At 43.4% G+C, this 14410-nt stretch overlaps 1 protein-coding gene across 1 annotated transcript in view; it reads left to right on the top strand.

Moving 5' to 3' along the window:
• The window catches only part of CDS2 (CDP-diacylglycerol synthase 2), a 36788-nt gene that overhangs the window by 12410 nt on the left and 9968 nt on the right, over positions 1-14410 (top strand). Inside the window, exons 2-7 of the mRNA XM_069943136.1 lie at positions 7868-8010; positions 11420-11516; positions 11593-11690; positions 12215-12354; positions 13272-13330; positions 13681-13763. Coding sequence (XP_069799237.1) covers positions 7868-8010; positions 11420-11516; positions 11593-11690; positions 12215-12354; positions 13272-13330; positions 13681-13763 — 620 coding nt within the window. The remainder of the gene's footprint in view (positions 1-7867; positions 8011-11419; positions 11517-11592; positions 11691-12214; positions 12355-13271; positions 13331-13680; positions 13764-14410) is intronic.

The following is a 14410-nucleotide window of genomic DNA, read 5'->3' as shown; positions in this document are numbered from 1 at the left end:
GCCTGTTCTCCTCCATGCCCATAGTCACACGCAGCTCACAGAGCGGCACAAACACTTCTGATGCCTTTTTCCATTGTGAGGGTCTGACAGGACGAAGCTTCTGGCATTGGGTTGGCAGTATTTCTGCAAGCTATGTGATGTGCCTTCCTGACACAGCGGTCACCGGCCTGCTCACTTATTGTCTCATCGCTCCCGGGGTGAGCGTGCAGGGTCTGTTCTCTAGCTGATTCCATTTATTTTTAACCATTTTCCCTAAATGGTTCCTTGTGATTTTATGTAACGTTGTGGGAGGAGGCGGCAGCAGCGCACGGATGACACTGAGCAGGAGACCCAGGCAGTCTGCAGTGGGGAGGGGAAGAAGCGGGCTCTACGTTGGGGTGGAAATCAATATAACATGTTCTGTTTGCAAACAAGCCTGGAGCATGGGATATACAATGTCCCTAGTCAGTGACTGTAAATGTCTATATTACACTGGGTCCTGCTATCTCCTTGCGGTAATTGCATAACATGCAGTGGTAACCACAATTCTCTGATATTAAAGTCCTCGTCCAATCCTCAATAAAGTTGTATTGTCAGATTTTTTTGCATCCCTTTTTTTATTTTTATCTCTAAATTTTGGTTTTCATTTTCCGCACCGCAGCCGCAAATTTACATTTATTATGCATGTGAGAGCAAATCACTGAATCTATCAGCTGTAAATCAGGTTCCAAACTGCTGACACTGATATATATGAAATATTTTCTCTGGTGTCAAACTGGTTTTCCCAAGGTCCTTCTACAAGTTCTGAGGACCATAATGCCTTCCTCCTTCCTCCCCCTCCCATCCCTATGCCTGTTTGTTTGACTAACAGTCAGTGAATTTTTTGCGAACGATCAACGGCGATTTGAGAACTTGTTGAAAGATTAAAATGAACGATTTATCGCTCGCCGCTTGATCGTTCGCAGCGTTTACACGTACGATTATCGTTCAAATTCGATCGTTATGGTGCAAATTCGCACGATCGTTCCATGTAAACGCAGCATTATATAATTCAACTACTATTACCGCCTTTTAGTTCTTTTATATCTGAAAAATCCTCAAATCCATTCCTTCAGTCGAGTCATGTGATCTCATGGTGACCCCCTGGAAATTGCATTTGTCTGTGCTCTCAATGGGAATCACCTGAGGGAAGACGGAACTTTCCATTTGAGTTACTAATAGTGTTGAGCCGATCTGGCAAACTGTTTGGCAACATTGTCTGAACCCAAAAGCTCGGCATTTGATTCCCCACTTCTACAGAAGTTGGATGCTGCCCTAGGGAGTCTTAAAAAAAAATAAACATGGATACAGCCATAGGCTACTGTAGACGTGTTCAAACAACTAACTCTTATTATGAAATAAAGACATTGAATCTTCATCTAAAATTTGTGTAGATTTTCTATCATTTTATCAAAATGAGATGCAGATTTTTAAGCTAATGTTTAATAAGAAAAAGCCACGTCCCAACAATCCCAAAAGTGTAATATTCCTATGTGTTGTCTCTCAAGCATGGATCTCAGTGACCATGATGGTAAAGGCATACAACTGTGAAGCTGAGAGCGTATAGGTAGCCATATTTACCTACTACATATGGGTACATGTTGGGTGTTTAAGCAGGTGCTCTACTTCTCTATTAACAGCGAGACCTTACTTGTAATCTGCAATGTGGTGACAGCAGATGCTCCCTCCATTACCAGAATATTGATTTACCATGGAGACAGATAAGACAATGATTGCAGCCATTAGACATCCTTACGTTCTGTGCATACAAGGACAACTGCATCTGGTGGTCCTGGATTTCTTGAAGGGATTGGCAGCTCCTACACGCTTGCTGTTTGATGCCATAGAGTTGTGCTTCTGCTTCTATGAGTCCCGTTCATGCATTACTTGGTTGTTCGTTCATCGGAATGGCACATATATAATTCTACATGTGGAAAGTGTGCGGGCAGCTGCAGACATAATGCTGCGATGGTGATGAGCCATAATGGGTGTAACATAAGATTGCTGTGTATGTAGTATAAGGCTGGGATAAGAGGACTAGACAAGAGCAGAGTACTGATCACAGGAGCTGGGGTTGTGGGATTGTTTATGGGGTGGTATGTAGCTATTATATCGAGGGTAATAGTGATTTATGCTGCTATCTTTAGCTTCTGATCACTATTGTGCACGCCCCCACTTTCCGCTTCCCTGCTGCCGGCCATGACATATGATAACCAAGACACGGGAGGTTGTATAGGGAATTCTGCAAGCTGCCCCACTTGTCAGGTGGTTTGTTTCCTATTCTGAGTCCTACACAGCATTCACATTGCAGGAATAACCATCACTTCTACCATGCCCTGGCTGCTGGACGTGGACGCCTCTGCGGGAAGAAAGCGTCAGTGACATCCAGATACAAGACTCTGGTCATGATCTTCGGCAGGTGATGTTCCTGGTTGTGACTATATGTTTATACTTAGGACGGTAGCCGATACATCATCTCTAAGGACCGAATTACAACTTAGCACTTTGTACGTGACCTCTATAGTCTTATTATGGTTTGGCAGCTGGAGGAGCCATTAGGGCCGATCGCTGAGCCGTAATAAGTGGTTTCTTATTCCTGAGATGTGATCACCTGCTCTGCTTCCTGTAGACACAGTGTAATCTGCAGTAATTGCTGAAGAAAGCGCTCCTCCATCTCCTGGTACCCATCATAGGGCTTGTTAGGGAGCAGCGGTGCGGATTCAGAGGAGCACGTCCTGTATGGACATCTAGTGCACAAAGTTAACACTGTGCAGAGACCTCTGCTCTTTGGTGATGATCCCCTGTAATTGAGAGCTGTCAACTCGTCTGACATCTTTGGTATTTTAAAAAAAAGGGAAATGTATTAATAAATTGACAGTGGGCGTTTGTATTACCTTGTCAATGGGGTGTGTCCATGCCGACAGAACCCAGAGTGTCAGACTGTGGAGGATCACCATATGGTTATTGCTTGCTGTCACTTTATTCATACATTTACAGGAAGAATAACAGAGGAACAGCGCAGACTAAAGACCGAGTACTATATTTACTGAAGCAGAGATGTCAGGAGTGGTGGCAGGTCCTCTAAGTACCTCCATAGTGACCTTGATACTGCTCCATTGTTGCCTGATCAATTGTATTAAACCTGGCCATGCACATTATATAGCGGTTAGCTTGGTTTGCTGGCGGCTTTCTTACCCTGGCACACTGGGCTCAGCTGAAAATGCATGTGGTGTAGATGGGGAGAGGGGAGTAAGCTGCTGCCAGACACCTGGTTATCTCCCCTAAGGACAAACATATTGTACACAGTAAATTCCAACACGCTGATCCTTCTCTTCCCAATATCTGCCAACAGAAGAGACTCAGGAGGCCCCTATACACATCGAATGGATGGCCAGTCCTCTTAACATAGAGTTTTACACTTTTTCTCCCCCCCCTTTAGTTGTATACAGACATCTATTACTGTAATGCTGACCCATGAATCTATAGAGAAGCACCAAATGCATTTTATGTCAGGTTGATGTTCATAGATCTAGAAAACGGCAGCGTCAGTAAAGATCTATTCTGTGCGGCCCAATAGATTACAGGTAATGGTGCAGCATTGCTTACTGATGATAACATTATGTTTTATTTATCACCGTCTTCTTCTTGTCTACTTCCATTATTCCAGGCCCTGCAGCACTTCCCTATGAGGAAGCTGTAGCACTGTTCATCATGAACTTCATGGTCTATGAATAAGAGATCCTGACTCAGTTATTGTGGGTACACACCTTGGGCTGCCATCTGTCTGATGTTCCTCCTGACAGTGGACAGTAGTCTTGGCCAATAGATGTCTCACCTCTCTGCAGTCTGTTACCCACTGTCCATCATGGGAATCCTGTCTGTAGCAACAGGGAGTTTTAGGACAGAACATAGTAATTTAGGTGGGGGTTACTATGAATAGGAGCGAATGTAAGTGTCTGTGCTGTGTACCTGCAAACTGGGCCAATCTGGCAGCTGAAGATAATCCACACTGGTCCTGAAAGGTAAATCAAGGCTTTCCTCTAGTCCCTCACCAACCTTTAAGCTCAGGGCAGCTGGGCAGCTGTCTCTTGTGTAAGTAGTCTGCAGTTTGAGAAGCAGTTCATTGCGTATCTTAATCCCTTCCTTGCTGTGCTGCAGCTGTTTCTTTTATTTCTGCTCACACAGCACCTCACAAACCCAGTGCATCAGAAACCTCTTCTCCCTCACATGCTATCTAGTACTGTACTGTGTAAATCATTGTGCAGCTTATTGCAACATGTTCAGTTTAGTGCATTTTCACCAGCACAAGTCATAGCATAGCAGAGAGGAGTATGTGCTGTGATTGGCCAGAGAAGTAAGGGGAAGGAAGTCTTCTGTAAGTACTGCTTGGAAACTCTCTGCTCTGGCTCTGTTTCCTGAAATGAAGAGACTGAGATATAGCGGTGCACCATGAAAGAAATCCAACCGGATGGCAATCTGCCTCCATTGCAAGTCATTGGGGTTTCTGCAGCCTCAAGTGTCCCTGTCATTTCATTTTTTTTTTTATTTATTTATATTTTGCAGAAATCAATAGTCCAGGCGATTTTAAGAAACTTTGTAATTGGGTTTATAAGGCAAATATGCCATTATCTGCATTCACAAAGCCTTTTCCCAGGTCCTCCCCCCACCCTCCTCCCTCTCATTCACTGCTCTTTATCAGTAAATTGTGTCTTGTTGCATCAGACGTGCCCCTGTCTGTTCTATGGAGAGGGGAGGGGGAGGAGGAAGATTAGTCTGCAGCAGAGAACAAAGGATTACACAGCAGGACCTGTATGAAAGCCCGTATTCAGAGGTCAGTGCTGACTTCAGAGGCGATAGCCCGGTAATGTAGCTGTAAATTAACTCTTTGTTGTCCTGTTTTCGTGCCTCATCTCCCTCCGTCCCTCCCCTCTCCATAGAAAATCATAAAGACAGGGGGAGAGCTTCAAACTGCTTTTTCATGATAAAAATGCTTTTTTCGGCTAATAAACCCAATAACAAAGTTTCTTAAAATCGCCTGATTTCTGTAAAAAAAAAAATAATAATGTAAACGACAGTGACACTTTAAACCATATCTTTGGTCAGGTCCTACTTCGCCAAGTATCTCACCAATGTGGATGCTGAAATGTCATCTGCGGCTTGTAGGAAGCTGCGGAGATGTGACATAGAGGAGAACATCAGATCAAGAGGATTAATGCAGAGAGCGCAGGAGGGGGCTGACATCCGGGAGAGGTTGTCACAGTAACCTGGCAGGACTGGGGGACTTCCCCTGGAAACCAACACTGCAGGCTCTCATATAAACAAGGATAAAGCCAGTGCTGCTCCTGATGCCTGCATTGTATACCTGCTATAAGTGACACCTCTGTGCACCCCACAGCATATTCAGGAGGCAGGGACAGCTGGTAAACCTCTGGGAAAATTGTTCGAAAAGTGATTTTAATGTTTATTCCAAATATTCTATGATTTACAAGGCTCATCTGCCCACTATAGTAGTGCCAGAGAGGTGTATAAAGGCATTATACTGTCATCCCAATTCGCTCATTTTCCTTCCTCCATTCGTTCTTGTAATTTATTTATCTTGGGTTTCACTTGTCAAGGAAAATGTCAATATTTGAGATTCAGATTTTTGGGGGACTTAAGGCTTTAGGTTTCATGTTAATGCAAGAACGTAGAGCAGGGATAGGGAACCTTGGCTCTCCAGCTGTTTCAAAACTACAACTCCCATCATGCCTGGACAACCAAAGCTAAAGCTTTGGCTGTCCAGACATGATGGGAGTTGTAGTTTTGCAACAGCTGGAGAGCCAACGCTCCCTACCCCTGACCTAGAGATTCCCCATGTTGTAAGAAGATGAAGATTAATGTTTTGCAGCCCTAGTGCTCTATAGGACGGGATCGGGCAGAGCTCCGGACCTGTCAGTCTTTTTTTTTTTTTTTTTTTGGTGCTCTGGAACAACCTCACCAAAGGAAAACTATGCCAGATCACTGGACATATAGGATTGCAGCCTTGTATTGGCTCGTAAAGTGTCGGTGTTGTGTTTGATTGTTTCCATACCCATTGACTTACTACATTAGTCTGTATCCCCAGACTGTTGGGATATAAAATGCAGCTATAATACTGGCTTTGTCCTGTAAGAACTGAGATACATTGGATTGTTATTAGACGGTGAGTAGAGCACAATGCTGGTGTTGTGTCGCTCTGATCAGTCGCCTCCAGCCATCATCTGCCTCTTGTAATGACCATGTGACCTACATTTTGACCCTTCGGCCTCTTGAATGTTTTGGGTTCATTATCGCTTCCTTTGCTATTCATTGCTAAATCTCAGCAGAAAACAATTCATTGGTATCTAAGAAAAAACATAGGAGCTCCCTATTGATCTTGGCCGAAAAACATTCTTATAAACCAATTTTTCAGCTTTTTTTATTGTAGTTTAAGGGTCCATGTACAGTCTGTCTGTTTGTGACTTTGCAGCAATATCTGCTTGTTTTACCTACAGTTTTGCTGTGAATTCATTTGGGATTTAACCCTACGACATTACAAGGAGTGAAAATTATCACCACAAAGTAATCCTGTGTACTCTGGTATTCTGATCCTGCTGCCATTCTCTTTTATCTGTTCCTTGTGCCTTGCTAAGGGCCTTATTAAACAATAATTACACAATTATTACACAATAATCGTCCAAATCAGGCCAATTATTGCTCTGTGTAATGGTGGTTTTACACGGAACGATTATCGTTCGAATTTGCACGATGACGATCACATTTGAGTGATAATCCTTCCGTGTAAACGCAGCGAACGATCAAGCGACGAGCGAGAAATCATTCATTTTGATCTTTCAACATGTTCTCAAATCGTCGTTGGTCGTTCGCAAAAAAATCGCAGATCGTTCCTTGTAAACAGTCTTTCACCGATTTTAACCTATGTGTGAGATAGACTTAAGCAATCGCAAAACGATTTTTCTTTACGATATATCGTTCCGTCTAAACGCTGATCGTTATGAAAAACACATCGTTAATTTGAAATCGTTAATCGTGCGATCGTGCGAATTATCGCTCCGTGTAAAAGTACCATAACAGAGACAACAATCAGCTGATGGAATGATCATTGGCTGATCATTTCTTTAAGTCCAGACCTAAAATCATCAGGGGTCATTTATTTTTTACACCGTCACCAGCCATCAGCCGTGCATCACTATTACACGTGACGGTGTAAAAAAATAAATAAAGGAATAAATTCCAACATACCTCTCCGTGCTCTCTGGCGTCCTGCTAGCTTCGGCCCGCTGCTGGCACTGTGTGAAGTGACAGGCCATTTATCCAATCACCGCGGCAGTATAGTGGCACTGTCCTGGTGATTGGCTGAGCGGCCTGTGACTTCACACAGTGCCTGCAGCGGGCCAAAGCTAGCAGGACATCGGGGAGCATGGAAAAGTATATAGGAGGTGTTTTTTTTTTTTTTTTTATTTTATTACAGGGGCTTCACAGACATATCTAATGTTTGTGCAGCCATTGCTGCCCGATTATCGCATAGTTTATGGGCTCAGTAAGAGAGCCCCAATCTAGGAGATCGGTGCTCGCTTACAGAAAGTCATTGGGCCATGTAATAGGGCCCTAAGCCACCAAAGGTACAGTAGTATAAAGTATGTAAAAAAATGGGGGAAAAAATATTTATATTGTAGTATCAAGACTACGCAAGGTTAATTTGTTGTCTGTCACCATGGAGATACATTGTTAGGATACAAAACTATAGAAAGTTAAAATTATGATCTATTGCAAAGTTGCTTATTCCTTATTTCAGAAATGAGTATAGTAAATGTTCCTTTTTTTCTTATAGGAGAATGAACCTGAAGTCAAACTTGACGGGGAGACCGCGTCAGACAGCGACAGCAAAACAGACACTGGAGGAACCCAGACAGGAACCCCAACTGATGACACCCCAGAAGTCCTCAACCGGGCCCTGTCCAGTCTGTCCTCCAGGTGACATCTCTCTCTTGTAATGATCTATAGGCTGTATACTGCTCCTGGCTTTCCTAGCGTTGTCTGGTCTGCAGGAGTTAATGCACATTGTGATGAGCCCATCGGAGCTGTTGACTTGTGCTCATTGACTGACTGCACTGTAAGCAGATTACTCTGTAAACCTCAGCTGGCAGCACCACTAATGAATTGCTGCAATGCTGGAAATAGAGGATACTGTGCTCACTACAAATCTCCAATCCCCTCAGGTGGCTGCACAAAGGCAAATGGTTCAGTTCACTTGAAACTGTCAAACCCAGCTTTCCCAGTCTATTAACTATAGACACAATACCATGCTCTGTACTGTGGGTGTCCATGTTTATGTGGCAGCTAGAGTGACTGCAGCTTTGGTACTGAGCTCTTCCTGTTCATCAGGTTGAGATCAGTATCTTGTTGGGATCAGTGAAGCCCAAACAGCAAAACATTTTTTGTGGACCCTTCCATTACAGAGCTGTAACTACTAGAGATGAGCGAACCTGGAGCATGCTCGAGACCATCCGAACCTGAGCATTCGCCATTTAATTAGCGGTGGCTGCTGAAGTTGGATAAAGCCCTAAGGGTAAAACATGGATATAGTCATTGACTATATCCATGTTTTCCAGACAACCTTAGAGCTTTATCCAAGTTCAGCAGCCACCGCTAATTAAATGGCGAATGCTCAGGTTCGGATGGACTCGAGCATGCTCCAGGTTCGCTCATCTCTAGTAACTACAGTTTAGCGTGTAGCCTTGCTGAACAGCATCTAAGGGCACTTGTGCCAGTCCCTACCTTGTTTTTGTACATAGACATTGATATGCTAGTTAAAGGGTTTTTTCCAGGATTGCAGCCTAGCACATATCCATATGCTGGGGGATAAGCACCTGGTGGGAGTCTTAATGCTTGAGCCCCACCAGCAAGAGAATGGGGATGCTACATCTACCTGTGTGAATGGAGTGGTGTTTGCACATGCGTCAGTCACTCTATGGGACTGATGGAGACAGACGATTACAGCACATGGCTTCCCTTGGAGCAAGTTAATGTATCCGTGGCCAAACATGGGATCTGCCACTCCATTTCCTCGGGAGGGGTAGGACATCCACAGATCAGACATTTATTACGTAGTCTGTTTATTGCTTTAGAAAAATAACATTGGCACCGAATGGCGCACATTGTGTCAGTCTGTCAGCATCAGTGTATATAAAGAATGAGGGTGATTGTGCTGCTCACCTGAATTGGTTGCGCCACGAGCACGGCACCGCTGAATGCTTTGAATTAGCTGTCTGCTGTCCCCAGATCCAGAATGGTATGCAGAGTGTATTGATATGCTAGAGGTGCTAATGATGATGGGAGTAGTTGTACAAACAAGACAACTTTTATTAAGACTGGGATTACACGTTTCTCAGATCCATTCATCACCTAGTCTGTTTATAGGTGATATGTTTTAATCTTGGGATAAAGTTCCTAAGCAGATTGGAAATACTGAACCTGGTAGCAAGTGTCAAAAGACATTTCAGAAGTTTTGCTCAGTCAGGTTCTGGATGTTTAGGCCCCCACCAATCTCTAGAATGACCTGGGAGAATCGCTTGGGCGAGTACTTCTCTCCCTAGCTTGCAGCAGAAGACAGATTCTATAGTAAGTCTATAGAAACTGGTATCAAGTGTTAAACCATTACTGACACTTACAGCGTACCTGCTACAGACGTTTCTGCCACTGACTGGCTGAGTGGACTTCAAACATCACGTCTCAAGCCAGAGACCAGGAAGAGGCTGGGCAGCACGGACCGGAGCTCCCCCCCCCCCAAGCCCGGAGTACCCCCTTAAAAGAAATTTCGCAACTCTGCCTCTTTAACTTGTGGCATGTAAAAAATGTTATACCTTTCTCATTGTTAGTAATGGGCTGTCTGCTATACATGGACGTGTTGGGACTCTTTAGAGTTCCTCTCCACTTTGGCTTATGTGGCGTTACTTTCCCCAGTAGGGTATGTAAACCAGACCCCACCGCTCCAGACCAGTCCAGTATTCTAATATCACTAAGCATTTCCTGTAGCAGACGCTGCCATCTAACTCATTTACAGACATTATTGGGCTAATCTGAACAATTGTGGCGCTGAAATGTGAGAGATTGCCTACTTTGTCATAAGGCGCCATGTTTAATGCGATCGTATAACAGAGTGACCCAGGGGCAGTTACCCAATACAGCTTTATCAGTACTACGGGCCGAGCTGCCATCAGGTACCATAGTGCATCCAGCCCGTCTCCTCATAACTATTCATGTCTGGTAACAGAAGAGCAGGCCGGGTGAGGACCCTGCAGGCCCAAGTCTTCATTTCCTTAGCAACACAGCGGCAGACGCTTGCCAAGGAGATGGGCTTTTCCTCTCTGTAACAATAAGTAAATTAGATTCTTCCCTTTCAGGGTAAAGGCTTTAGGTCAGGAAATGGAAATGGCTTTAAATAGATTGTAAGAAGGGGGGGGGGGGGCTGGGATAGCTGGACGTGTCGGCTGCCGCAGTTTATGTAGCTGTATAATCCTCATCAAACAGGGATTTCCTGAGGGAGTCCTGCAAGAAGAAATAATAAAACAGCAAGTTTATTAAACTGCGGCGTCATAAATCTGTCATACGTCTGCAATGCGGATCCCTTTTTATATACAGCCGCTGCTTTTGTGTGGTATATGTATGTATATAATGTGTGTATAGAGAGGGAAACACCTGCAGAAGATCTATGGGGGAGCTGGAAGTGAGCAAATACAGCTCTGCTACAACGCCTTGTTACTAGTGCCACTAACCCCCAATGATCATAACTTCTGACGTCTAACTATGACTAAACTTTAGGTAACCTTAAATTCCTAAAATGCAGAGTACTTGAACACAATGTGTGTCTTATTGTCTTCCATGGGAAAATGCGTTGTACATCATATTTTATATTATTATATTAACTCCAAATTAACTGGTGTCAGAAAGTTAAACAATTTTGCAATTTACTTCTATTTAAAAATTACAAGTCTTCCAATACTTAGCAGCTGCCGTGTGTCCTGCAGGAAGTGGTGTATTCTTCCCAGTCTGACACAGTGCTCTCTGCTGCCACCCCTGTCCATGTCAGGAACTGTCCTAAACAGTAGCAAATCCCCATAGAAAACCTCTACTGCTCTAGACAGTTCCTGACATGGACAGAGGTGGCAGACTGATAATAATACACCACTTCATGCAGGACATACAGCAGCTGATAAGTACTGGAAGGCTTGATATTTTTACATAGTAGGAAATAACAAATCTATATAACTTTCTGACACCAGTTGATTTTAAAGATTATTTTTATTTATTGACTTTTTTGCTCAATTACCCCTTTAAGTGGTTGACTGGGTGTTTACAGTGATGTCTTCTGTCTTTCATGTAGGTGGAAGAACTGGTGGGTCCGAGGCATCCTCACCCTGGCTATGATTGCTTTCTTCTTCTTCATCATCTACCTGGGACCTATAGTGCTCATGATGATTGTAAGTGTCTCCTGGGGACTTCTGGTTATGTGTGAGAATAAAGTGATTTATAACCTGTGTATTGTTCTTCCTACAGGTGATGTGTGTGCAGATTAAGTGTTTCCAAGAGATCATCATGATCGGCTACAATGTCTACCATTCCTATGATCTGCCTTGGTTTCGGACTCTTAGCTGGTAAGCGACTATTTTGCCTCTTTGAGTAGCCTCATTATATGGAGGTTATCCACACCTGAACCTGTGACCAAAACGACGTCACGTCATGTAAAATCCACATCAGAAATGTGAAGGTTTCTGATATAGATTCAGAGGCTAAATAGTCTTTCCTTGATGACCTGTTCCCTGTTTATAGTCTGTTCCTGGCTTTGGCTTAAAAAATCTGTCAGATAAATCTCTCAGGGTAAACGCGCCATTAGAGGAGTGATCAGCTGTTAGAGACGTCATTGGCTTCTGATTTCCAAGGACAAAAAGACAATCAAAAGGGGTATTCCTCTGATATCCCGTATCCTCCAAAAATTCTAGAATGAGACCCCTGTCTCTTGTTAGGATGGAGCAGCAGGTCGCATGGCTACATCATAGAACAAGTAAAGACATTATGGTATTGTGTCTTGTTTTATGGTATTGTGTCTTGTTTTATGGTATTGTGTCTTGTTTTATGGTATTGTGTCTTGTTTTATGGTATTGTGTCTTCTTATTTGCAGGTATTTCTTGTTATGTGTCAACTACTTCTTTTACGGAGAGACGGTCACTGACTACTTCTTCACACTGGTCCAAAGAGAGGAGCCGCTAAGAATCCTCAGCAAATATCATCGCTTCATTTCATTTGCTCTTTATCTCATTGGTAGGAAGTTTTCTTTTATATTTTGTAATTTACGTATCTATCTTGTTTACATAGAACAGTTGTCTCCAAACTGCGGCTCTATGTTTTTTGCTAAACTACAAGCCAGCTCTCCAGGCATGCTGGGAGTTGTAGTTTTGCAGCAGCTGAAGCACACTGATCTAGAACATATCCGTTACGTGTATGCACAGGCATTGTGACATAATGGTTCTCTATAGTATTTTACCATGGTCTGGCGAGGGTGGGGCTTTGGTCAGATAGGGTGAAGTTATGGAGGTTGTTGGCGTTTAGTGCATACTGTATCAGTTAATAATAATAATGTTTATTATGTAAATGCAGGCAAAGTATTGTGCCCCTCTGCGAACCCCCCCCCCCCATACCCCTAGTATTGTAGTAAACTCCTCATGATGCCATTAGCAGTGCAGTTAACCCCCCCCCCATGATTCCCTTAGCAGTGTAGTTAACTCCCGCTCCAATTATGACCCCCCCCCTCATGACATCATTGCCTCCAGCAGGCAGGAGGGGATTTGCGCCACTCAAGCGTACAGGAGCAAGAAGTCCCTGCTTCTGTATGTACATTCCATAATTACCTTTGGACTCTGTTCCTGTACAATAGACAATGGTGATGCATACATTGTACACATCAACAAACACTTTACATTCTTCGCACCCCTAAGAATTATGCAGTGGTTCTGCGGACCGACACCAAAGTGCCCATTGCCCAGTCCGCGGACCGGTGGTTGGGGACCACTACTCTAGAGTCCATTTGCCTTACATTAAAGTTGTAACTAGCATGATAAAGCTGATTTTATAATGATCCCAACTTTAATAAGCAGCATCTTAGTTTTCTTGTATGCACCTTACCAGCTGCATATTGTTCAGGAATCTGTAAAAGTAACCATGTATTTCCTTATCTGCAGGTTTCTGTATGTTTGTGCTGAGCCTGGTGAAGAAGCATTACCGTCTGCAATTTTACATGGTAAATCATGACAATATTTCACGGTTTTATGCAACAGTAACCAAAGTTGTGATCCAGATAGACATCAAAAAGAGGCGTTTGTAAGTTGTACACATCCAGAGTGAGGGAAGAATCTGTTATAACGATGCTATTTATACAGACCCCTCAGAGGGTGCAGGATTGCTGTCTGCTCAGTGATCAGAAGTAATATGAGATTAAGAGCATAAATGTGACTGTCACACTACAACCACTGCCGGTGATTAGAGATGCCTCTGCTCTTCAGTCATTGCTGACCGTGGTCTGATGAAGAGGATGTATATCAGTATATTCTATCTGACTCTTAGATCTGCCTTCTTTTCTTGTTTTCCTAGTTTGGCTGGACCCATGTCACCCTCCTGATCGTTGTCACACAGTCTCACTTAATAATTCACAACTTGTTTGAAGGCATGATCTGGTGAGTTCTCCTTCCTCTGCTCTGTCTCGCTGACCTCTTCGTGGACCACAATAATGTACACATTAGAGTTGAGCAAAGCTGACCCGAATCTAATGACTCATTTAGACTTTTAAAAAATAGATTTGCTTTCCAAGGATTCAGATTCCCCAGAGAAGTCTAGAATGTGACTCTGGATGCTCATTCCAGCGACATTCACAAGACTAACTGATGGACGATTTATTAGTTTTAGGTTCGATAGAGTTGATTTAATCTACAGTTCTATCAGGAATCTTGCTTATTCATTGGTAAGAAACCGTATTAGTATGACTCCCCAAAGGACAATTCTAATGGGGAACTGCAGCGTCTTAATGGAATATTTTCGAGGTCTATATATCAGTTAGGACAACGCTGCAGTTTCTTGCACGGCTGCTACTAAAAGTACATTGATTGTATTGAAGAGGCTGCAGCACAGCCAGAAGGGCTGCTCGGTGCTCGACCCCCACCAATCTGATTGTAAGAGGCCAGATAACCACTCTAATGTCCATTGCAGTTGTCTGTGAAAGTACAAGTTTTGCATGCATAGTGTTTTACATAGGCAAAGTAGCTGAGCAGCCACTATACAGATTTATATTGCTCACTTTAACCATCTTCTTGCCATAAAATAGAGG

Source organism: Dendropsophus ebraccatus, chromosome 1 (genome assembly GCF_027789765.1).
Source record: "Dendropsophus ebraccatus isolate aDenEbr1 chromosome 1, aDenEbr1.pat, whole genome shotgun sequence".
Taxonomy (NCBI): domain Eukaryota; kingdom Metazoa; phylum Chordata; class Amphibia; order Anura; family Hylidae; genus Dendropsophus; species Dendropsophus ebraccatus.
Note: the sequence above shows the minus strand (reverse complement) of the source record. Positions and strands in the feature narration are given on the sequence as shown.